This window comes from Ictidomys tridecemlineatus, chromosome 10 (genome assembly GCF_052094955.1).
Source record: "Ictidomys tridecemlineatus isolate mIctTri1 chromosome 10, mIctTri1.hap1, whole genome shotgun sequence".
NCBI classification, from domain to species: domain Eukaryota; kingdom Metazoa; phylum Chordata; class Mammalia; order Rodentia; family Sciuridae; genus Ictidomys; species Ictidomys tridecemlineatus.
Genome location: NC_135486.1, coordinates 105,532,473 through 105,555,161, shown reverse-complemented (window position 1 = coordinate 105,555,161; position 22,689 = coordinate 105,532,473). Strand labels below are relative to the sequence as shown.

The following is a 22,689-nucleotide window of genomic DNA, read 5'->3' as shown; positions in this document are numbered from 1 at the left end:
GTCACCGGCAGGGAAGTGGAGTCCAAAGCCTTACCCGTGAGCCCAGCCTGCTGGGTCCTGTGTCCCTGGACATCCTCACACAGGGAAGTCGTGACACTCCTAGGCCTCTGGTGGAACCAGGAAGGGTGGGTGGGAAAGAGCAGGGCACTTGCTATGACAAGGTAGAAACAGGCAGGGGTCACCAGTCGGTGACAGGACGCAGTGCCTTATGTGCAGTGGGTCCAATTTGCCTCTTCAGGTGAGAAGAGCCAATTGAGTGGTGAGGAGGTTGCAGAGGATGAGCCAGAGGAGCCCACAGGTGCTCAGCCCCACGCCGGTAAGTGTGGGGGCTGATGGCAGGTGAGGTTGTACCTTCCCATGCCGTCACCCTCGTTCTCTGATGACAGAATAGTCGCACTTAAGGATAAGGCCATAAGTCGGAGCCTTCCCAGACCTGGTGGCCTGTGTGCCCTCAGCCGGCCATCTCTTTCTGCGTAGGCATGCCCATTCCCTCCCCAGGGACACATTAGGGAGGGAAGCACATTAGGAGGCATGTCTCGGAGGTGACAGGACGCAGCTGCTACCCGGCTGAGAATCTCACTCCACGTTCAGCCTGCAAACACGTCTGCAGTTGCCTTTCACCCACTGGAGCCATTTTTCCATGGCTTTGTTAGAGCTGGAGCACTTTGGACTTTGACATTCTCTCCAAAACTTGCATCTGCTAAGCTGAGTGAGCAAAGATCAGCAGCCCCGGGATTTTCAGGAGCAACACGCAGGCACCGAAGCCTGAAAGGCCAGCAGCCTGCTTGTAACCTTCTGCGCCTAAAAGGCTTTAAATTGTTCTCTCAAAGCCCAGTTTACACTGATTCTCAGACCCGGTGTTTGGCGACCTTTAGATTATTTGATCAGGGCTGAAGTGTTCATTGGTGCTGCCCTTTCCTCCTCTTGCTAAACGTAAGTGAAGTTGAAGAGGCGGATTCACCCACCTGCCCGAGAATGTGATCTCAAGTTGTGTCCAGGTGCTCCGCTGCCACTGGCCTAAGGCCACGGGTCTGCAGAAGTATAAGTGAAGCCTTTGTTTGACCTGATGGTGTTTAAAAAAAAAAAGATGAAAATAACCTTGAAAATGGGTGTTTTTAACTTCATAATTTTTCACTTTCATATTAATTTTTTGAAAGTTGCAGGAAAAAAAAAAAAAACTGCCACAGTTCTGGAATCTGCCCGTGGTTGCTTAAACTCCCCTGTTCCTAAATCTCAAGACAGCGGCTGGCCCCTGTTTATTAGCACTGAGAGTAAGGCTCTTTTCTGAGGCGCCCTGGGGCTCTGCCTTGGTGGGAACCGCCCCTTCCTCAGTGCAGCCCTCCGCCCTGTCTGTCCCCCACTCAGCCTGGAGGTGGCGCCTCTTCCCAGCAGAGAATAAGGATTTGAAGTGTTTACATGGGGTGCTCACAGTCACCAGTGCCCCTCTGCCTCATCCCGAAGCCACACCTTGAGCCAGGAACCTGGTTCTCTCCCAGGTGGCTGTTAGCCCTGTCTACACCAGGGCTGGCCCCCACCGAGGGTCCAGTTCTTTCACAAATGTTTCAAGTTCAGGATTGGGAGTTGGGAAGTAAGAGAGGGCTTTCTGGCAGTGTGTACGTGGCCTTTGGCTCCCTTCTCCTGGGAAGAACCTTGGGCTTGCCTGCCAGGAGGTGCTGGTGGTGTAGTGTGTCCATGCTGGCTGGCAGCCCTAAGCAGAGAGCCACTTGTGACTTGGCGTGGCTGACCTCACTCCTCTTTTTTTCAGCCGGGTTCTCCTCCGTGGAGCTGCAGCCCGTGAAGCCCCCAGCCCTGGATGACATCAACTCCGATGACTCCGATGATGTTGTCTTTATGCCACCTCTGCCCACAAAGAAAACCCCCTCCCCGTTCTAGGTCCCTGGCCATTGTCTCCAAATGGTGACAGCTGCCAGGGACAGGTTAGGTAGGGTTAAAGGACAAAGCACATTCTAGAGGATTCATAACTAAATTGGAAAGATGATTTATCTTCCTAGAGAAAGAATGATCCCTCCTGCACCTCCGCATCCCATCAGTTTTCTTGTTTTTGCTCTTTGGTCTGTTGGAGGAATCCTGGCAGCCTTTCTCTTCCTCTCTGGGGAAGCCCAGGGAGCCACCTTGCTCTGCCACCTCCTGCCACAGCACCCAAAGTGGTTTTCAGTGCCCACAGGCATATTCCCCCTGCATTGGGGACAGCCCAAGGAGCTCTGTAAAGATGATGCTCTCCTAACAACCTACACCTGACCTTGACCTTGACCTGTGAGGAGCCACCTCAACAGGAATCCGGGGCATGCCACCCATCCTCATCCCGGATGCCATAACCAACCTTGGCCCCAGGGGTCCAGCGGAAACACCCTTGCACCTTTGCGGGTGAGCCAGGCTTCCCCAGCTCCACAACAGGATGTAGCCACTTCTAAGCCAGTGAAGAGCTGCAGATCCCAGGGCCCCACAGTGAGCTCCCACCCGCAGGTCCCCTTCTCCCTCTTCCTTCCCCTGGGTGCTGTCTAGAGCTGCCCTTTCTGGGAAGGAGTCTGGGTGGAGTCTCGAGTGGACAGACACTGGAAAGTAGAAGAGAGTGATCACAGAAGCAGCACCACACCTGGTTTTGCAGAAGAAACAGGTGGCCACTTCCCACTCTGTCACCGGGGAAGGTACCTTAGCCTCCAGGGTCATCCTCAGGGAAGCAGGATAAGGAGACAGGCCTGTCATCCTGGAGAAAGCAAAGTCTCAGGTGGGGACAAGTCTCGTTTGGGGTCTAGAGGTAGCCCCGTTACCCTTGGGGTGGAGCACGCTGACCTGGTGACCCCACTGAAGCTGGCTGAGGTGTGCGCTATGGAATTCCCTTGAGGAGCCCACAGTTTGGGTCTTATCTGTGAAATTAGCCCTTGCTGGTGGCAAATATTAAGAGCCTCAGCTTGGACAAGGTTTTGATAGTGTCCAGACCCTGAGTAGCCCACGTCCACTCTTCAGAATCCCTGCAGACTGGGCTGCTTCAGCGCCAGCCACTGGGGAACTTCCCACCTGGGGCTGGCCATTGTCTTAGGAGGGATCTGATGTTAGAAAGCTCCTTCTTGGACCAAACTGATGGGGGCACCTAGGGGTCTTACCTTTAGGTACAGTCTCATTCCTTGGGTGCACCACACACACACAACTGAACAGCCAGTGCTCTTGAACATGGCAGCTTTCCCGTATGATCTCTGGGAAGCTGGGCTGCATTTGGCTCCAACAGGGCCAGCAGGGACTGGAGCCTGTGCTAACCAGAGCAAGAGGGCCTCCCTGCCTCTTTGTGACGGGGCTGAGTGAGGCTGGAGGACCTGTGTGCCACACAGGTTGGTGCCCAGTGCCTTCTTCACCTTGGCTCTGCTTACATGGTGAGTAGGAAAACGTGGCGCCAGGGGCCCGGCTGTTGTAATTTTTTCCTGTATTTGGACTGTGGACTACTAAATCCATTTTCTTTTTCCCACTGAACTGATTGGAGTCTTGACTGACCTTGACTGACATGAGCCCTCTGTAGACCTCCTTCACTGGATCCCTTAGGTGTGTTCCCTAGCAGCCTGCACCCTCCTTCAGAACCTCACACCCACCCACTGAGTGCAGGAGGCAGCACAGGTGGCCCCAAGGTGCCTGCTCATCTGCTGGGCCCAGGTGGCCCATTAAAGGAGGGCATTTCTACATCATTCACTCCTCGGGACCAGTGGCCTGAGCTCTAGATTAGGGGGTTGAAGGAGATTTTTTTTTTTTTTTCTAACAGAGACATCCCTGCCTCAGGTTTGGTGAACAAGCCTATGCTTATTGTACCTCCGAGAGGCTGCTGGGGGTAGAAGGGTACCCCAGCCCAAGGCCAAGGGCTGCCCATTCAAGGCATCCCATTTACATGAACTGTAAGGGGCCTGGCCAAGGGGCAGTGCCAAGGAGTTTAAAAGCAGCCCCTGGGCTTGAGTTTTCCAAGAAAACGCCCTGAGAATTGTAAATATGTACATTGTCCTGTCTATTTTGGTAAGCATTGTTGATCAATTAAAAGCAAATGTTCTGTCTTAAAGCTACCTCATTAAGTGACAATACCTCAAGTCTGTCTTCACTACCAGCTTCAGCTGGTCACCCAGTCCTGTGCTGGGACTGCTTGCCTGGCTGCTGTGCCACATGGCACCCATGGCCCAAGGCCTGGGCTCTGGGATGGTGGGGACTGGAGCTGTTGATGGCTTGGGCAGGAGGGGAAGAGGCCAGCAGCCAGGTCAGCCTTGAACTCCACCTTCCTGTGAAGGAAGAGACCGCCCCCTTCTGGGTAGCAGGAAAGCCATGGAGAGAGCCCTTTGTTGCAAAAATGCAAGAGGAAGGAGCTCAACCCTGACCTTCACGGCAACACCGCCACATCACCTTGAACTTGAACAGTAGCAAAACTACCTGCCGCTACAGGCTGCGTAGATAGTCCAGCTTTAAAAGAAAGACACTTTCTCTATCCCGTGCCTTCTAAACAGGAGAAGTGAAAATCTAGACCTGGCTGCACTGTGTGGGTGGCAGCCACACCTGCTGACCTGAGCTGGTGCTTGCAGGTGTGCTGGACCAGGTGCACGCTCATGCGGATCCCCGTCCCTGCTGCTCACTTTCACAGCAGCACTGCCTGGAGGACTTAGGTATTCCCAAAGATTTACAGGAGGCTGGCTGGCTTGGGACACAGCCCTGGCAGGACCTTTCCAGGATGCTATCCCTTGGCTAGGACACTTGGGATAGGGAGTGCCCTTCTGAAGATGCCAGGTGATTTACAGAGGTGAATCCAGGTGGTACCATGGCTCTCCACCCACCAGACGCAGCTAATGGAAGGGGCTGGGACCAACTAGGCTGCCCTGAAACTAGCCAAATGGAAACAGGGTGCAGCCTGTGGCAGGTGCATTTCGGGGGAACTCAACAGCAAGTTTCTGTGGGGAGTGTGACCCCAGAGAGAGACATGCAGCATGGAGAGCAGGCCTGAGCAGTCCACCAAGGAATAGCAGAGGGGCCAGAGAAGGCAAGACCCCAGCCTCCCAGCCCCTCAGCCCTCTACCCATGGGGACCTGACTGCAAGGTTGGTAGGCGGAGCCAACCAGGACTACATCCCCAGGCCCAGAGCCTGGTGTTTGGACAAAGTAGGTGACATATTAGGGACTGTTGGCTCAAGTGAGTCTGTGCATTAGTGCAGGCCTCTGGACAAATGACCCTGACCACATATGACGGCCATGTTCTGGCTGGTGAATGTCTTTTCTTGTCTTCTGACGAGGGAAGTGAGGACTGTGCTCTCTGTCCCTCAGATAGACCAGAATCCTTCCCTACAAAAAGACCAGTTACATTAGAAAAAGACCATCCTAGCTCAGATCCACCAAGCCCAGCAGTTTTGCTTCACTTTTAGAGATATAAATAACTTCTGTGGAAAGCACTGTAACCTTCAAGATCTAAATAAAAATTCCATTATAACCTGTCTAAACTAATTTTGAAATTCCTCCTTGGGTGTTAGAAGCAGTGTTCATGCTCAGCACAGAGAATATCTGAGCACTGGAGACTTAACAGGAAGACGGTGCCATGGGCACACGAGGTTTCTCAAGGATCCCACCTCCCCACCTCCCCAGGGACCTCCTGGAGGCACTAACACTAGGCTGACTACCCCAAGCAGGGAACCCCAGAGCCTGGAAAGTACCAAGAGGAACTATGTCTGGAGGCTGAAAAGGAACTCTCAAGATGGCCCAGGGGACTTGGGAGTTGATCTGATGATCTTTGGAGTGTTTTATTTAGAATTTCTCACACCTCACACATAAGTTCCTTGTGAATCTTTTGGAAAGAGTAAGTCTGTCATTTCTTGTGCTGCTTGTTCCTGGCCTTTGTAAGGGAGGCATTTGTCTAGATTGCCCGGGCTTCCCATGATGCAGTCTTGCTGTTTCTCTGTACATGCCCCTAAGCGGGGGTGATCCGCTGCAGGAGCCCCAGCTTCCTGTGCCTCGGGCATTTCACTTGGGTCCTCATTGGGGCTGGGGATTGAGAGTCACTCCCTGCCACGTGGTATTCTGAGTTGTCATGGACACCCTATCCCTCTAAATTTCTGTTCCTTGGACACGAGTGAGGAACTTGAACATCAAGAAATAAAAATGTGTGTACGTGCGGGAATTTCTCCAGATTCTGCCTAATCGTCGTTTCTGGAACAGGGAGAGTATAATTACAAACACAGATGGCCATGCCAAAAAGAACCAACTTGGTACCTGCACTTTGTTTGATACTTTGCTGAGCAGGCTGGTGCGTCTGTGACTCCCTTCCCACCGTGCCCTCCCTGTCATCCAGTCCCAGATCTGGTTTGTCTGAAACCCTGGGACTTGGGTGCTAGCTCTGGCATTTGCCTGGGTTCTTCTTTGTACCCAGATCACATGAGTGTCCAGTTGACAAATGTGGGAACTTCTGCTTTACAGAGGAGCTGGCCGGGCCTGCAGAAGCCGGTGGGACTAGGATGCACAGTGCAGGGACAATCACCCAGCCACAAACCCCCAGCTACAGACAACCTGCCTGTGAGCTGGTCTAAGAGCAGAGCTAGGCAGCCCCTGCCTAGCTGGAGCTGAGGGAAGGAAGAAAATGAGGCCTCCCGTCAAGCCTCAGGTTCTAAATGAACGCAGAGGACATCAGTGACTTACCCTCACATGTTTGCACACACACAGTCCCCTGCCCATTCCTACCACTGGATTTTGTGCTCTTGGGAATCTGTTCCAGCTTGGCCTGGAAGAATCATGCTGGTCTTAAAGACCTGGAGACAGTAACCCCAGGTCCTAGCCAAGGCATTTTTATTTTTATTTATGTATTTGGTACCAAGGATTTAAGCTAGGAGTGCTTTACTTTACCGCCGTACCACATCCCCATTCCTTTTTGAGACAAAGTCTTACAAAGTTGCAAGTCTGGCCTTAAACATGCCATCCTCCTACTTCAGTCTCCCAAATAGCTGGGATCCCAGGTGTGTGCACCTCCATGCCCAGCTCCAAGACAAGTTTAAATATGACATTTTCCCAAGTCCTCGGGGGACATTGAAAAAAGAAGAGTCTGAAGCCCTAGTTCCTTTTGGCATTGATGTTGGGTTCAGAATATGAATGATGAGGATGAGGGACAGGTTGGCCGGGCTTCATGAGCACCAGCTAATGGCCTTGAGCCAGCTTTCCCAACGGCTCCTGCGGGCTGGGCCCAGTTACAGCGCTGAGGGGTGGCCCCATTAGACAGTGCCGGCCAAGGAATCTGGATGAGGTTTCCATGGTGCTGTGTCCCTTTCTGAATGAGGAGAGGGGGTGCCTCTGAGCTATTCGTTAATTAAGCCCAGAACAGCCCGGGATTCAAAGGAAAGGTCCTATATGTGCCAAGGCTCCTGAGCTGCCATTCACCGGGCCCAGCCTGGGGGCTTTCTTCTCCCGGCCTCTCCCTTCCCAGGCCGGGCTTCCAAGGGATGAAAGCCGAGAGGCCGCGTGGGCAGGATAGGGGCACAGCTCGCATAATACATGAAAAGGGCGGCTCCCTGCTAACAGCCGCCTCCTCGCCCGCCCCTCCGCAGACCTGCCTCCTCCGTCGTGCTGTGCCAGCGCTCGCTGCCGCCATTCTGCTGCCCTTCCCGTGTGATCACGCGCCTCCCTCCTTTTTGAATTTTCTTCTACTCCTGGCATTCGGCCCCTTCCCCTGTTAATGGAGGTGTCCCCAGTGCCCCGACCTGCCCATCCCTCTAAATATCTACTGGACAGTGTCACACAATGGAGGCCTCCAGCTCAGCTCCTTCCAGTTCTCCCTTCACCCCAATCCGCTCCTGGTCAAGTGATCATCACAAGCCACACGGTGGTCACCACCAGATACCTGGGGATCGCCCTCATTTCCCTCCACGTCCTTAGCCCTCCCACAGTACCAGGCCCTGCAGCAAGGCAGGAGACCCAACCAGCCATCCCCATGGGCCATGTGCACACATACACACAGCACATGCAACACACATGCACAAACACGCACACCCACATACAGATGCTTGCATTCATACAGACATGCACATCTGTATGCACAATGCAAACACGCATGCACAAAGACGCATACACAAAACACAAGAACACATGTACACACATGCAAACAGACACTCACACACAAATACAAACACACACTTGAAAGTCAAGCCAGATTTGATGCTCTTTCATTTTTTGGGGGGCGGGAGGGGCAGAGGGATGGTTACTGGGGATTGAATTCAGGGGCACTCGACCACTGAGCCACATCCCCAGCCCTATTTTGTAGTTTATTTAGAGACAGGGTCTCACTGAGTTGCTTAGTGCCTCACATTTTCTGAGGCTGGCTTTGAACTGGAGATCCTCCTGCCTCAGCCTCCCAAGCCATTGGGTGGACAGGCATGTGCCACCGCACCCAGCACTACTTCATTTTTTCAAAGACAAGACCACGAAAAAGAAAGCATGTCTGGCCAACTTGAAAACGAGGACTTTTTATCCATGTGGATGAAACTGTCAATGGCCCACTGACTAATAAGCAGTTTGACCAGACACCATGCATACAGATTTGAAATTGCATCTAAAATAAAGCATTAAGGCCCTGGGGGGTGTAGCTCAGTGACAGAGCGCTCACCTCATATGCTCTAGGCCCTGGGTTCCATCCCCAGTGCCATCAATAAATAAATAACAGGCATCAGCCTAGAAACACTCACTGGAGGGCTCTGGGGTGCCTGCTCCGTCGCACCTTTGTCACCATGTCTTGAACCACCTCATGCAGTCCCCATGCATCTTGACCCCCATCGGAGTTGTTTGACATTCCCACAGTGATTTAAAACCCCAAGTAGGTCAGGCTGTCACTGGGACCCCCCGCCCAAGGCCTTCATGCCACTGCGCACGACCCAAGGGTTGTCTGAGGAGGCGGCTGGTAGCTTCCCATTACCACAGAGTAACCACTGACTATGTGTTAAAGTCATCTTTTAAGGCTGATTCACAGTGACGCCCAATCCTTGCAAATGAGAGGATCTACCCCTGGCATCATGACTAAGCCTGAGCTAAATTCCTCTCATGTGTTTGCAACTAGTCCGTCAGGCGAGCCCTGTCAGCACTGCTTCCGGCTGTGGCTCCTCGCTCTCTCCAGACATGATGTAGCTGTAAGAAGCAGCTAATTGAGAGCCTGGCGCTGGGAGATACTTTCTAAGCACTTAAGAATTCATCTCCCTCTTATCCAAACGATATGTTTGTCCCCTCCCCTTACATTTGAAACCAGGGCCTTTCTCACCCTTCCTACTCATGTCCCCTCACACACCCAACCTTGGCCTACAGGACCCCACTCGGAGCACGGCAGCCTCCTGACTCTGCTCCCTGTCAAGTCCTTCCTCCTCCCAAGGCCAGTGGCTCTTCCCTTTCCTGCCTGCACAGGGTCATCCCACTCTGATTGTTTCATTTCCATATTCAACCGGAAGGACCCTCTGGCCATTTATTTTGTAGAAATGATACTGTGTTTATTTTTTTTAAAGAAATCTAACATTTTCTAAAACAGAGTAGCTACACTTGTTCACCATTCCCTACTCAGAAATAACTGTTTGGTATTTGATAAATATCATGGCAGACATCTCACTCTGCATTTACGCATGAATGGATGGAAGAAGGATGGAGGATGGATGGATGGATGGATGGATGGATGGATGGATGGACGGACGGACAGGTGGGTAGAAGGATGGTTTGGTGAGCAGATGGAGGTATGCATGCATGGATAGGTGGAGGAATGGATGGATAGATGAGTGGGTAGGTAGATGAATGAAGTAGTGGTCACATGGATGGATGGATAAAAGGATGGATGAATGGAGGGAAGAACAGGAGGAAGGGAAGGGAGGAAGGCACATACCACACAAAAATAATACAGTGTGAATATGAACAGACAGAGATGTACTATTTTGATTTTTTAAATACTATACTTACTCGATTTTAGCAGAAGAAAAGGGAACTTGAAGGAATTGCTGAACTGTTGAGCTCTCCCTGGTTTTAAATCTCTGAGCTCTGTGTTCTTGCATTCATGCTCTTACCAAGTTCTTTAGCACAAAGCTAAACTTGTGCCAAGATTTCTTCTGTCCTTTCGATACTGTTTTCTGACACCCTGAGTTTTTTGTCTGTCATTTCCAAGCAGTGTGTCTTGTACCCTCTGTCTCATGTACCATGTTTTGAGATTGCTTACGCTTCACGCACACTGCTCTTTCTCTGATCCACGCTGGCATGGGGTGCGTTCTACTCCATGCTTTATCTGAGCCCTGATCCAGGGATGCTGGCAGCTTCTGGGACTGCTCCTGCACTCTAAGGGGTGGGAGGATGTCCAAAGGGCCCTGAGCCAGATAGATGCACACAGTGGGCTGGTGTGGTGGGGACCACAGGGCTCAGGAGGGCCACAGAGGCTGGTGGTGGTTGGGGATGGACATGCAGGCTTTGCTGAGGCATTTGGACCAGGCCCTGAGAGCCGTGGGAACAGGCTGCTGCTGGCAGGGGAAAAGCAGTTCAATTTGCATTTTAGAAGGTAGAAGCAGGGGCAGGAAGGGGACAATGGTTTATGGGCTGAAGAGGGACATGTGAATGCTGATCGCCTGTCTCCAGTGCCTATGAGCCCCCTCAGAGCCCCCCAGGGAGGGGACAGCCTGGCTTCTGGCCGAGAGGCTAAAGGGGAGGAGGCCTAGCCTCCAAGGAGCAGCCTCAGGGGGAGTACCTTTCCACCCGCCCCTCCTCTGTGATCCTGCTGGAGCTGCTTACTCTCAGGCTTCTGATGCCACAAGCCTCATACAGGGACCCTGGTGGAACAGAAAGGAGATGGCAGGGTGTGCAGAGCTGGAGTGGGCCCACAGAGCTGTGAACCAACCAAGAAGAATGTCGCTTGCCCTGGTGGGGCCTTCTGTACCCGTGCTGTGGAGCCAGCTAGGAAATGGGGCGGGAAAGGGATCCTGGACCCGCAGGCAGAAGAATACAGACAGGGGTCCCAGCCAACCCCTCCTGGTGGGTGACTGGGGCAAGCCTCAGTTTCCCTATATGTAAACAAAGATGCACTGGCTGTGTCTCTGGGCATCTGTGAGCCAGGGGCTGGGGAGGGCCTGTGCTGGCCAGGAGAGCTCTGCAGAATGAGATCACAGTCGGTCCAGAAACATAAGATGGTCATCACAGCCGACTTCACTGGAGCTGCCTGCCCTGCCCCCCAGAGAGTGAGGCCCAGGAATATCCCAGGGTAGATGTGGAGGCTTTACTTGTCCTGGGGACTTTGGACTTAGTCCTGAGGCCCTGGGAAATCAGGGAGGGGCTAGCAAGGAAACAGCATTGGCCAGATTCCTGTCCTGGAGACAGGAAAGAGGGGTTCAGAGAGGCTCACTGTCCTTGCTCCCTAGGGACCTTGGCCCAGGGCTCCGGGGGAACCTTGACGGAGACACTTCCTTTTCTGAGCCCAGGCTGGGAGTTCACTCCAGAGGTCTTGGCTCAGGGTGGAGCCAGAGTCCCTTCCCTTACCAGGCTGTTCATGCCTGAGAGGTTCCCCTATAGGACCCAAAGGTTTTCACACTAGGGACAAAGGACTTTCCTGTCCCCAGGACTCTCCCTACTTAACAGATGAGACCCTTCTGAGTAAGAATGCCACCCCAAGGGCAACTTCCAAAACCTGCCCTCCTTGTCCTGGGCGGTGAGCTGGAAGATGGATTCCATGCTCAGAGCCCTTCCCCCAGGCCAGGCTCAGTCTCCAAAGTGTCAATATTCTCGAGAATGGACCCCAGCTCCAGCAGGAGCTTTGGGGATCAGGGTCTAGACTGGTAGCCTGGCCTGAAGAGGGAGCCCCTAGGGTACGCTGGCTCCCAGACCCCCACCCTGGCCAGGAAAGTAGAGTCAGGCCTTCCCCTTTGTGTAGGGGGGAACAAGGTTTGTCTGATCTGCTTTGAATCCACATGATTCAGGGTCAACCCCTCCCATCCCTACTCAGGTAAAACCAAGACAGTGGTCATCTAGTCGGGGACAGGGCCTCCTGAGGGGACTTGGAGTAAGTAGGTCGTGCAGGGAATAGTTTATGGGGCAGCTCAGTTTTAGACTTCCTTTCCAGAATGACCCTTGTACCCACCCAGGAAAAGCAGCATGACCAACTTCCTTCTACCGAAGAAAACTGATGTTGGCCTGGGGTGTCACCTGGTCAAAGGGTCTCCACTCTTAGAAGAGGAACAATAGCAGCACAGAAGCTCAAGCTCTCATTGTGAGGGGCTTGGTTCAGGCTATGGAAGCTGTAGTAGTCCTGCCTGGCCTCCACCCTCCTACCAGACAGCCTCCCTGCCTCCAACAGGTATTGGGCCAGCCTTTGTCGACCAAACCAGTTCTGGTCCACTGGGTGTCTGGATGTCCCCTCCCACTGTGCATGAGTTGGGGTCCCAAGCCTTTAGAAACAACAGTGGGTCTTGGTGAACATTCTCCCCTGAAGAGAGGAGACTTTGCCCCGCCCCTGGCTTTGCCCACAGTGGAGGAGGGAACTTAATGGCTGACAGAGCTCCCTCAAAAGCACCAGAACATTAAGAAACCATTTGCCATTTTGGAAGTCCACTGAGTCACAATGACTATGGCCTCCAGAAAAGTGCTCAGCCCTGTTGGTGCCTCATGTGGTCCCCTTTGCTGTCTCTGGATTGGCCGTGTGGTGGCTTTGGCCAAACGAGCATAATCAAGCCTGCTTCAGGATTTGTGCTCTCTTGCTGCTCTGAGATGTCATGAAAAGAGGCCCAAGCAAGTCCCTAAAGCAGATGATCAGCAGCAATCACCAGCCGTGAGTGAGGCTGCTGCACTCTCTCCAGCTCCAGCTGCCCAGGACTGCAGGTGCCCCTGAGACCCCAGGATACAGCCGAAGAACCACACAGCTGAGCCCAAACAAAGAACGGTCTCTGTTTAAAACCAGTGGCTTTGCACTTTCATTATACAGCAACAAATAGCATGTACATGGACCTTTTAAAAATGCATCACTTAATAGGCCACACTAGAGAAAGACTTGGGCCAGAAATTTTTTAAAGAGACAAGTGTTTTCATATCATCTATGTACCTACTTTTCTGAGCCTTTGTTTCCTCTTCTGGAAAATAGGGGACATGTCAACCCCTCTGCCCTGAGTGGGGACTTGGTGGGATTCCGGCTGGGTATAACAGTGCAATGGGGACTGAACTTCATGGCTACCCAAAGTTAGCCAAAAGTCCAGGGACACAACCCTCGGGGTTGATCATTCACTAGAAGGATGCACAGAACCCCTGCAAGCTGCCGTCCCCACGGTTGTGGTTTATCACATGAAAAAATGCAGATTAAAGTCAGTCAGGGAAGAGGCTCATGGGGCAGTCTGGCAGGGTTCCAAATGCAAAGCCTCTGTTGTCCTCAGGAAGCCTTACCCTGCCAGCATCAACATGTGACCACAGAGTGCTGCCAGCCAGTGTCCCGAGTCTTTACAGGGCCTTCATTCTGTAGGAAGAGTGATCGATTGATGATTGCCCACTGGGAGACTGACTGACAGATGCCTTGTGATCCAAAGCCCCCATCCCACATTGCATGGTTGCTCTTTCTGACATGGTCAGACCCTGTTCTAAACAAAGACCCCCAGTCAGACAGGATATAGATGACCTCCCTAAAGCCAAGAGCACCTGCCAGACCTCAATGTGGACCAGTGACCTCTTTACTATACATGGGGCCTGAAACACAGGGTGATACTGTTCCCACCTCCCTGGCTTTGGATCCTGGGGAGTTTTACCTTCAGTTTTCCTGGCCATAAAACAAAGTCAGTTGCATTTTTCTCCTGAGGCTGCAGAGATCCAAGTTCTGGCAGAGTCCAGCATGCACTCCAGGTGACTCTGGGGATGGAACCCAGAGCTTTCTGTGTCCCATGCAAACATTCCACCTCTGAGCTACACCCAGCCCCACACTCTTAATAAGAAGATCAAGGAATATGTTTCCCTGCTTTTTGAGTGACTCAGGATTGTGTTTAAGGTAAGCCTCTTTCCTCTTTGGAACCTCGGTTTCCCATATGTAAAATGGGAAAATTGGGCTCAGATGACCTCAGGTCCCCTGCAAGTGGCAAAGGGGTCAAAGTGGGTGGCAAGGACTGATGTGAATCCCAAGTCTGCCTCTCAGCACAACCCTCATCTCCGCAAAACCAAGTGGCAGACTGGGCAGCCTGCAGGCGATTAATTGTCCTGCCCTGGAGGGCATCACTATGATTTCTTCTTCCTATGGAAGTGGCCATTGCAGCCGCCTCCCCCAGGCTGTTCTCTTGGATTGCACTGGGCTTGGGAGCACTCTGAGCAAGAGGCTCAGCGGGAGTGCTGGGATTTGGACCATGTTCTCGGCAGCTTAGATGACATCCCTGCTCATTTCCAGGTTCTCAGTGGTTTTCTGGATAGATGAGGCAGCTGGGGAGGTGACTCTAGGGACACAAGAGGTGCTTACATCATCTCTGGTTCTGCAGTCCTCTAGGGACCATGCTGGCTGGCACCTCTCCCAGACTCCAGAGCCATGGGCTGGATTCCTCCTGGCCAGACTGAAAGCAAAGCTCCAGCGAACTTACTGTGACCAAGGCTCATCAGTCAAGTTGTCTGGGGGAAACTGGGTGCTGAGCTGGCTCTGTGGCCCCTGCATCACCAGCCACACCTCAGCGGGCGCCAAGGAAACCCTGAACTCCTGCCTTCTCCTCTCCTTGCCAGTTCTTGAGCACTGTCTTCACAGAAAATGTGGACCTCGTTGGATGGGGTCCAGACGCAGGGAATTCCATTGTTCTGGCTGCTGCTGCAGCATCTGGGGGCCTGGCCCAGGCCTGGATATGTGCAGCTTTCAGCCTGGCTTTCCTCCCAGCGGCTACAGGTCTTAGGACAGCCATCCAGGAAACTCAGCCCAGACAATTCTTGGCCTGGGAGACAGCCCTGGGAAACTCCTGGTCTGTCTTGCCCCTCCCTCTGTTCCAGATTCTTCTGCCAGATGCTTTCAATGGCTCAGCCCTGAGTACTCTCTCTTTACGGTCTTCCTCTTCCTTGTCTTTAGCTCGAAAACCCCATTTCACTCAAAGAAAGAAAGGAAAGTGAGTGCAGTAGCCTCACTCATGGCTGGTGATTGCTGCTGATCCTGGGAAGAAGGCGAGCCTCTGAACGAGGCTGAATCCTAGTTCCTGATTGTGTGGTGATTCTCTGGGCCTTCTAAGCAGTGGTAGGACCCAGGGTTCAAATGTTCCTTCTGTAAAGTGAGGTTAAGTCTCAGCCTCTAGCCATAGTTGTGCCAGGATGGGCAACACTGTGTCAGAGAACCACCAGTACTCTGGCCACAGTGCAATAGAAGGCTTCTTTCCTGCCCTGTCCCCCAGGTGTCTTCTGTCCCTTCTAGGAGCTGGGGCTGTCAATTCCAATGAGCTTTCCTCTCTAGCACCAGATTCCTCAGCATTTCAGACCATATGTTGGAGGTCTCTTTTTCTTCCTTCGGGAACTTCTCCTTAGGAAAAGTTTTCAGTGACCAAACACACTACAACGTTAGTCCATAATTAACTCCCTTGCATTTCGAATCAGGGAAACAGACACTTGCCACATAAACTCTGAGGTGTCCCATCTGTGTATTCATCTCTTAGGGCTTCTGCGACAAAGTAACACATACCTGGTGGCTTTAAACAGTAGAAATGTATTTATTGTCTCAGTTTGGGAGACCAGAAGGCTACAATCAATAGGAGGCTGGTTTCCTCTGAAAGTTCTGTGGAGAGACCACCCCAGGCTTCCCTCTCACTTTCTAGTGGCTCCAGTTATCCTTGGCACCCTGTGGCCTGGAGACACACCACTCCAATCTCTGGCTCCATGTCAAATAGTGCTCTTCTCTCAGTATCTTTGTGTACCAATTCCTTTTTCTTATAAGGACACTATCTTTGAATCAGGGCTACCCTAATCCAGTATGGCCTCATCTTAACTTCCTAACATCTTCAAAGATCTTATTTCCAAATGAGGTTACCATGCCAAGGATTGAACTTAAACATCTTTTTTGGAGTCACAGTGCAACCTACTACATCTGAGTTATGTCACATTAACAATGGGCTTTCTGGCCTTAGAAGAAAATACTCATTTTGTGAGGCATTAGGAAACATGGAAAGAAACTCCTGGACCCCATGCCTCCGTGGGTGGACCTTGGCAGAACTGCAAGGCTGATGTTGGGGACACTTTTGGATCTGGGGCCAAGTAGGGATACTGGGGCTCTCTCTGTGGCTATGGGAGCAACTATTGATAATAGGACCCAGAACTTTCCCCATCCATGAGAACAGGCACTGTTCTGTTCATTCCCAGAAATGCAGAACCCCCAGGTCAGAATCTGTGGGGGAGGTATGGGGTAGGACTAGTATCCTCACTGTGCAGGTGAAGAGACAGGCCACCTGCCAAGGCAGTGTCAGATTAGGGGTGGGTATCTTGCCCACCCCACCGCTCACAGCCAGCAGTTGCCTGGTGCCAGGGAAAGAATTTACCTGGCCAGACACCAACCCACTCCTGGAGTTGGCCTTGGTCTTAAGATCACAGCAGGGCCTTCATTCTGCCTTGTGGTCCCAGCAGCCTTGAATACATTGGAGAAAGAGCAGCTGGAGCCAAAATCCCCCTGAGTCCCTGGCCTTTAGAGACCAAGAATGTAACTTCCCTCCTCCTGCTCAGGCCACTATTTCCCAAGTGGTGTCTCCAAGCTATCCAGAGAATGGAAACCACAGCTCTGCAACGGCCTCTTGTCCCTGGGCCTTATCACAGGAAAACAGGCAAGTCAAGACAGATAAGTAAAGGACAGGTCTCCTGGCAAGCTACTGCCCAGCCTGCCAGGAAGGGCCCCATCTGCCCATTGAGCTGACCAAGCCCAGCACAGTAGATGGAAGAGTCCAGGTGTGGAAACCTGTTTCTCAGAACTCAGGAGGTCCTGAAATAAGGCCCCAGGGCAGTGAGCAGGCAGAGCCAAGAGGATGTACCCACTGCTTCTGGGGTGAGGAGGGAAGGATGTGTCCAGGGTCCATGTGTCCATGTGTCCAAGGACACCTATTGTGTGTCCATCCTCCTCTGTTCTATAAGAAGTGTGACTGAGTAACAGTCAGGACCCCAGGATCAGGCACTGTCTTTATCTCAGGTCTTAAGAGATTCAACCTTCCTCAAAAGGAGGCCAAATGGGAATTGAATGTACCCGCCACCCCTTACACTCGCACTGTTATGGCTTATCTGCCAGGCCTTGGTATTTCACAGGCACTGTATTTCACAGGCACTGCATCTCTATTATACTCTATCAAAGACATGAATGCACAAGGAGTTTAAGTAACTTGCCCAAGATCGCACAGCTGCAGGTAACCAAATCAGGCTCAGAATCCATTCACGCCCATCCTACAGACAGGCCCCTTGGCCCCTTGTGGGGTTCTGCAATCTGGACTGCCGGCTGGGGGGGAGGTTGGTCTAGTCCCTCTGGGCCGGACCCCTGCAGGAAGCGTGCAGTAAATGTGCAATTATCGAACCGACGGGTGAACACACGGGGAGAATACAGGAAACGTCCCAACCTCGGGGTCCAAGTTGTTACCAATGAGTAACCTCCTCCGACTTTGGGGCTAGGCGCCCCTCCCGAGGGCCAGAGAGCGGGCGGAGCCTCTGCCTACGGGCCAATGACAACGCAGGGGCGGTGCATGTGGGCGGGGCGAACGGTCCCTGGGCAATGGGCGGGCGGAGGAGTGCAGGGGCGGGGCCATGGAGCTAAAGGACCAATGGAGATGCACTGGCGGGCGAGCAGGGCACGTTGGAGGGTGGGACAGGCAGACAGCGAGCCAATGATGGGGAGGGGCGAGGCCTGAAAATAGGAGGGGGAGACGGGGAGGTGCCCTCGCGCGGCGGACCAATAGCTGCGCAGGGGTGGGCCCGGCGGGCGGGCGGGGGCGCCGAGGGGGCGGCGGCGGCGGCGGCGAACAAAGAGGCGGCGGGCGCGGGCGGCCGAGCGGAGCCGAGCGCAGCCGAGCCGGGCCGAGCCGGGCCGAGCCGGGCCGGGCCGGGCCCAGGAGCGCGCGGGCTATGCGGGCGACCAAGCGGGGGTCGGCGGGTCCCTGAGCCCGCGCCAGCAGCGAGGGAGCCCGCGCGGCGCCGCCCGCCGAGGCGCGGGGCCGCCATGGCCGGGGTCAGCTACGCGGCGCCCTGGTGGGTGAGCCTCTTGCACCGGCTGCCCCACTTCGACCTGCGGTGGGAGGCCACCAGCAGCCAGTTCCGGCCCGCGGACGCCGACTATCAGCAGGTGACGCGCGCCCCCAGCTGCGGGGTCAGGGCCCGGGTCGCGCCTTCTCCTCTCCATCCGGGGTCATGTCCCCTCCATCTGGAGGGTCTCCTCTGGCCTTGGGCCCCTCCTTGGGGTTCCAGATACCTTCCAGCCCATCCGGGGTCACCACTCAGGTCCTTCCCCTAGAGGATCTCTTCTGTGTTCTGGGCCGTGTCCCAGGCCCCCTCCTAGGGGTACAGATGCCCTTCAGCCCCCATTCAGGATAAGGGCCCCTTCCAATGGAGGTTCTCCTCTGAGTCCTGGTCCCCCTTCTCAGGGGTTCACATACCCTTCAGCACCCATTCGGGGTCAGGGTCGGTCCCTTCCAGTGGAAGGTCTCTGGGTCCTGGGTTCCTCCCCAGAGTAGGAAGACTCCCCACCCCCATCCAGTGTCACAACCCCTTCTTTCTGGAGGGTTTTCTGTGGGCCATGGGCCTCTTCAAGGGTCTAAATACTCTCCTGCCCCTATGGAGGGTCCTCAGCCCCCTCCAAATTCTGGCTTCCTCTTGTGTCAACAAGGCCCCTGTTCTGGGATAGTGGAACTGCCTTCCTCCCCTCCGTGGAGCCCCTCTGCTTGCTCTGGGTTCTTGCCCCCAACCCCTCCTTAAAGACAGGCCAGTACCCCAGGTTCCCAGCAGACCCCCTTACCCAGGGCTCCAGGGCTCTGAGAACCTCAGCACCCTGGTGCAGGAGGGGATTCCTCGCCCCCTCAGCCTCAGCTGGGGAATCCCGCTGCCAGGCTTTTGGTGGGTAAGTAGCCTGGGCAGATGCCAGCCCTCTGTGGCTGGTAATGACCCCCTGCTCCGCGGTCAGGCTGTGGGATGTACACACAGTGCGTGTGTGGCTGTTGGAGACTAGGCTGCCAGCAGCCCTTGGGGGTGGGAGGCCTGGCTGAAGGGAGGTGAATGGGCCTCATTCTGGGAGGCTGGAAGGAACTGAGCCCAGGCAGAGCTGAGGGAGCAGTAGGGGCCCATCTCAGCCCTCTCCCAGTGGATCTGGAGGCTTGGCCTCACTCCAAGTCCCAGCACCACCCCCTTGGCTGAGCCATTGTCACTTGGGTGCAGGGGACTGGGCTGTGAGCTTTTCCTTCCTGTTTGGGGATCCGGATTCCAGAAGCTCCTTGGCTAAGGTGCCTGGTCACCCTGAGCACCTCAGGGTTCTCCAGTGGGTCACAATAGAGCCCCATGGTTGTGTGGGGATCCGGTATTCTGGGGCCATGTAGCGCTTGCTATTCAGCTCTGTCCTCTGCAGCCTCCCTTGTCCAAAGGAGGAAAACCGGAAGTAGCGGATAAGGCAGTATGGGAGCTTCTGCTCCCACTCTGTGCTTACCTGACCCCAGGTCCCCCAGCTCTAAGCAGATTAGAAAGGGGGCAAGAGATTGGCCTAGGCACACCTAGGGACAGCAGGAGGAAGGACATGTGGAGCCCCAGGAGGATTTGTGTAAAGCCTGGGCCTGGGGCCATTCAGTGTAAGGCAACCTGTGCTTCTTGTGCTCCTAGGACTGTCCGGTGTGGTGGCTCTGTCACGCTTCTCCCTGGAGGGCTGTTGAAGCAGGTGGTTGTGCTTTACCTGGAAAGTTATCTGCCCTGAGGGTTGGCCCACTTCTCAGTTCTGAAGGTCAGGGGCCCCTGGCACCTAGATGGCTGTTTCCTGTGGCCCGTGGGCTGCCACCTGCTCATGCTGCCAGCCACAGTTGAACTTGCTGCCAGCCCTCTAGGGTGCCTCTGTTCTAGCTCTCAGGTCAGGTGCCTGCAGCCCACAGAAGCCTGGGGGTGCTGGCTGGGCCCCGCAGTCAGCCTGGCTCCCGGCAGGGCGCTGGTTTCTGCCCCCTTTCCTGCCCTACTCCATGGTGGGAGGGCGCTGACTCACTTCTCTCTAAGGAGCAGAATTAGCCACTGAATAATTCACGGTGTGGAAACCAGCCTGTCTCCTTCCCCCGCCACCTCTGCCTCTGGCAAGGGGCTGTGGATGTGTGTCCTGCCCTGCCCTCCGTGTGCTGTGCCTTTAGGTGGGCACCAGGTGTCTTTAAATTCAGCCTGAAGTGGGACTGGTGTGCCTTACATGAGGGTGCCAAGGTGGGAGCGGAGCTGGAGCTTCCTTCCAGAGTGGGTGGGTGATGCTAAGGCATTGCTTGCTGTGGGACTGGCTGCCCGACTCCTGGGGTGACCCTCACACGTGCTGTCCTGGGCCCCCTCCTCAGCCTCTGTGCCCTGCTGAGAAGAGCTCTGTCTCTCTGACCATCCTGGGGCAAGGTAGGGCCAGGAGTTGGGCCCTGCCATGGGAGACCAGTCTTGGTCCTTTGCTGTTCCCTGCCCCTGTGACCCACTGGCAGGATCCCTGGTGAGATCCACCCTGGGGCTACCTGTCACTAGCCCCCTTTCACACAGCCTAGACCTGGGCACAGTTATCTCCATTATACAGATCAGCAAGCTGAGGCTCAGAGTGGGCTAGCTCAGCATTAGCCAGTGAGCAAGCTGGGGAGCCAGGCCTTCCTCAGAACTCTTGCCTCTGCCTCTCTAGGGGCCAGTCAGTCCCGGGCCGCTGCAGGGGTTCAGTCTGTGGAATTGGGATTGATGAGGCTGTTCCAAGGTTGCCACAGGGGCCTGCTGGAACCAGGAACCCAAACAAGTGACTCCCCACACTGTCACCCCCAGACAGCCCTACACTGGGGACCCGCAAACTTCTCCAGTGTCTGCGCCCTACAGTGTGAAGGTTTCTTTGGACTGAGTATCTCAGGCCACAGCATTCCCAAGGCCCCTTTTTGGGAGTGTGGTCCCTATGTCCACCTCTTGGTTGCAGAGTGGATGGAGTGTGGGGAGTCACTTGTTTGGGTTCTTGGGGGCTAGTGACATGTTCTTCCTAAACCAGGCTGCTGGCTGCACTCCTCTAGGGCCAGCTTGTTCCCAGGTGCCCCAGCTCTCCCTGCCTCTGCTGTGGCTGCAGGCCTCAGTGGGGGGGCTTCTCACTCACAGGGAAGAGCTGGAGGCTTAGCGGGTCAGGCCCTTCCTTGTGGTCCCACAGCAAAGCAGGCAGTACTGCTCTAGAGGCCTGGTGACTGAGGGGACTTGAGGCCATCCTGTCCTCTAAGTGAAAATGCTATTTTTGTATGTGGGGGCCTGTCCTGGCTGCCTGTGGTCCCCAGGCTTGGGTAACAACCTTCTCTTGGGCTGCTGTATGGGCACCTTTGGTGGGGCCTGCATCCTCGTTCTGTCTTTCCCGCTCGCTGACCTTGGGTGACCCACCCACCTCTCTGGGGTGGGAGTCTTTTTCCTCATTTCCTACCAGTCCTGATGACCCAGCATGACCCTGTGTCCTTAGGCAAGGATCAAGTTCACACTGTGTTCAGCAATATACTGGCTTTCAGGTAGATGGTGGCACTTTCTTCAGGTTTGCCTAACATGTGGGGCCATTTACTATTAAAGCTCCAAACTCTCGGGTGTTTCCATTGAGATCCCAGTGATAAGACTGAACTTGAGAAGAGGGTCACAGGCATTGGAAACAGTGTGTGCAAAGGTCCTGAGGCAAAGGAGCCCAGGAGAGGGAGGCCAGCTGGTCCACAGGAAATTCCCAGCATTCTGCAGGGGATTGCACTGCCCCATGGGTGTGGGGTGCTCTGTGCAGAGGTGTGTAGCCCACACTGTGGCCACATAGAGGGATTTATGCTCTGGGTTGAGTGGCCCTCAGAACTGGTAAGACCACAGTCCCTGGGCTTACAAGGTCAGCTGCAGGCCAGTGGCAGAGGCCACATCCTCTGGGTAGGGCTGGCCTTGTTGTCATCCTCCCGAGTACTCAGGAAATGAGCTCTGGTTGAAAAGGCAGCGTTATCACTGTCGCCTGTCTGCCAGCTTACAAAGGCAGGACACGTCCATGGGCCACACGGGCGGGAGGAGCTGTAGGAAGACAAAGAAGCCCCTCACACTGGGGTCTGTCTTGCACTGGATTTGTGGGGAGGATGCTGCTTGAAACCAGAATCATGCTGTGTACCTTCTTGTCATCTGCTTTTGGGACCATATGTGCTTTCCACATGTCTGTGGCCTTGGGTCCAGATGCTTGCCCAGCATTCCACAGTGCTACTCAGGATTCTGAGGTTACAAGTGACAGAAGTGTGCCAAGCACAGAGTGCTCAGGGAGCTGGGTAGAAGCTTCTAGAGCAAGCCTGAGAGGGCAGGAGCTGATGGGCTCCACTTGGGAGGCAGGGAAGCCCCTGGCTAGGTCATCACCTACCTTGGGGCCAGGGAAGGGGTAGGCTATGAACCCTGGGCCACCACCGGGCCCGCTCCCACTGGGGTCAGGTACTGGGGCCCCTCTTGGCTTGGCTTCCCACCTGGTATCTGAAGGGCAGTGTGTTGCCACACTCGGCCCTGATGTCCAGCTTTTCATTGGCATTGTTGGGGTTTTTTTTTTAATGTTTATTTTTTA

The 22,689-nt window shown here is 54.3% G+C and overlaps 2 protein-coding genes across 5 annotated transcripts in view; both read left to right on the top strand.

Moving 5' to 3' along the window:
* Positions 1 to 4,054, top strand: part of Iqce (IQ motif containing E) — a 48,415-nt gene extending 44,361 nt beyond the window's left edge. For all 3 annotated transcript variants that reach the window (XM_021720576.3, XM_013365472.4, XM_040276815.2), the window contains 2 exons: positions 239 to 316; positions 1,766 to 4,054. In XM_021720576.3, the coding sequence (XP_021576251.3) occupies positions 239 to 316; positions 1,766 to 1,893 (206 nt within the window). In that variant the 3' untranslated portion in view covers positions 1,894 to 4,054. The remainder of the gene's footprint in view (positions 1 to 238; positions 317 to 1,765) is intronic.
* Positions 4,055 to 17,946: 13,892 nt separating this feature from the next.
* Positions 17,947 to 22,689, top strand: part of Ttyh3 (tweety family member 3) — a 28,635-nt gene continuing 23,892 nt past the window's right edge. Inside the window, exon 1 of one of the 2 annotated variants that reach the window (XM_040278606.2) lies at positions 17,947 to 18,249. In XM_040278606.2, coding sequence (XP_040134540.2) covers positions 18,127 to 18,249 — 123 coding nt within the window. In that variant the 5' untranslated portion in view covers positions 17,947 to 18,126. The remainder of the gene's footprint in view (positions 18,250 to 22,689) is intronic. The other variant, XM_078023593.1, reaches the window with a different exon arrangement.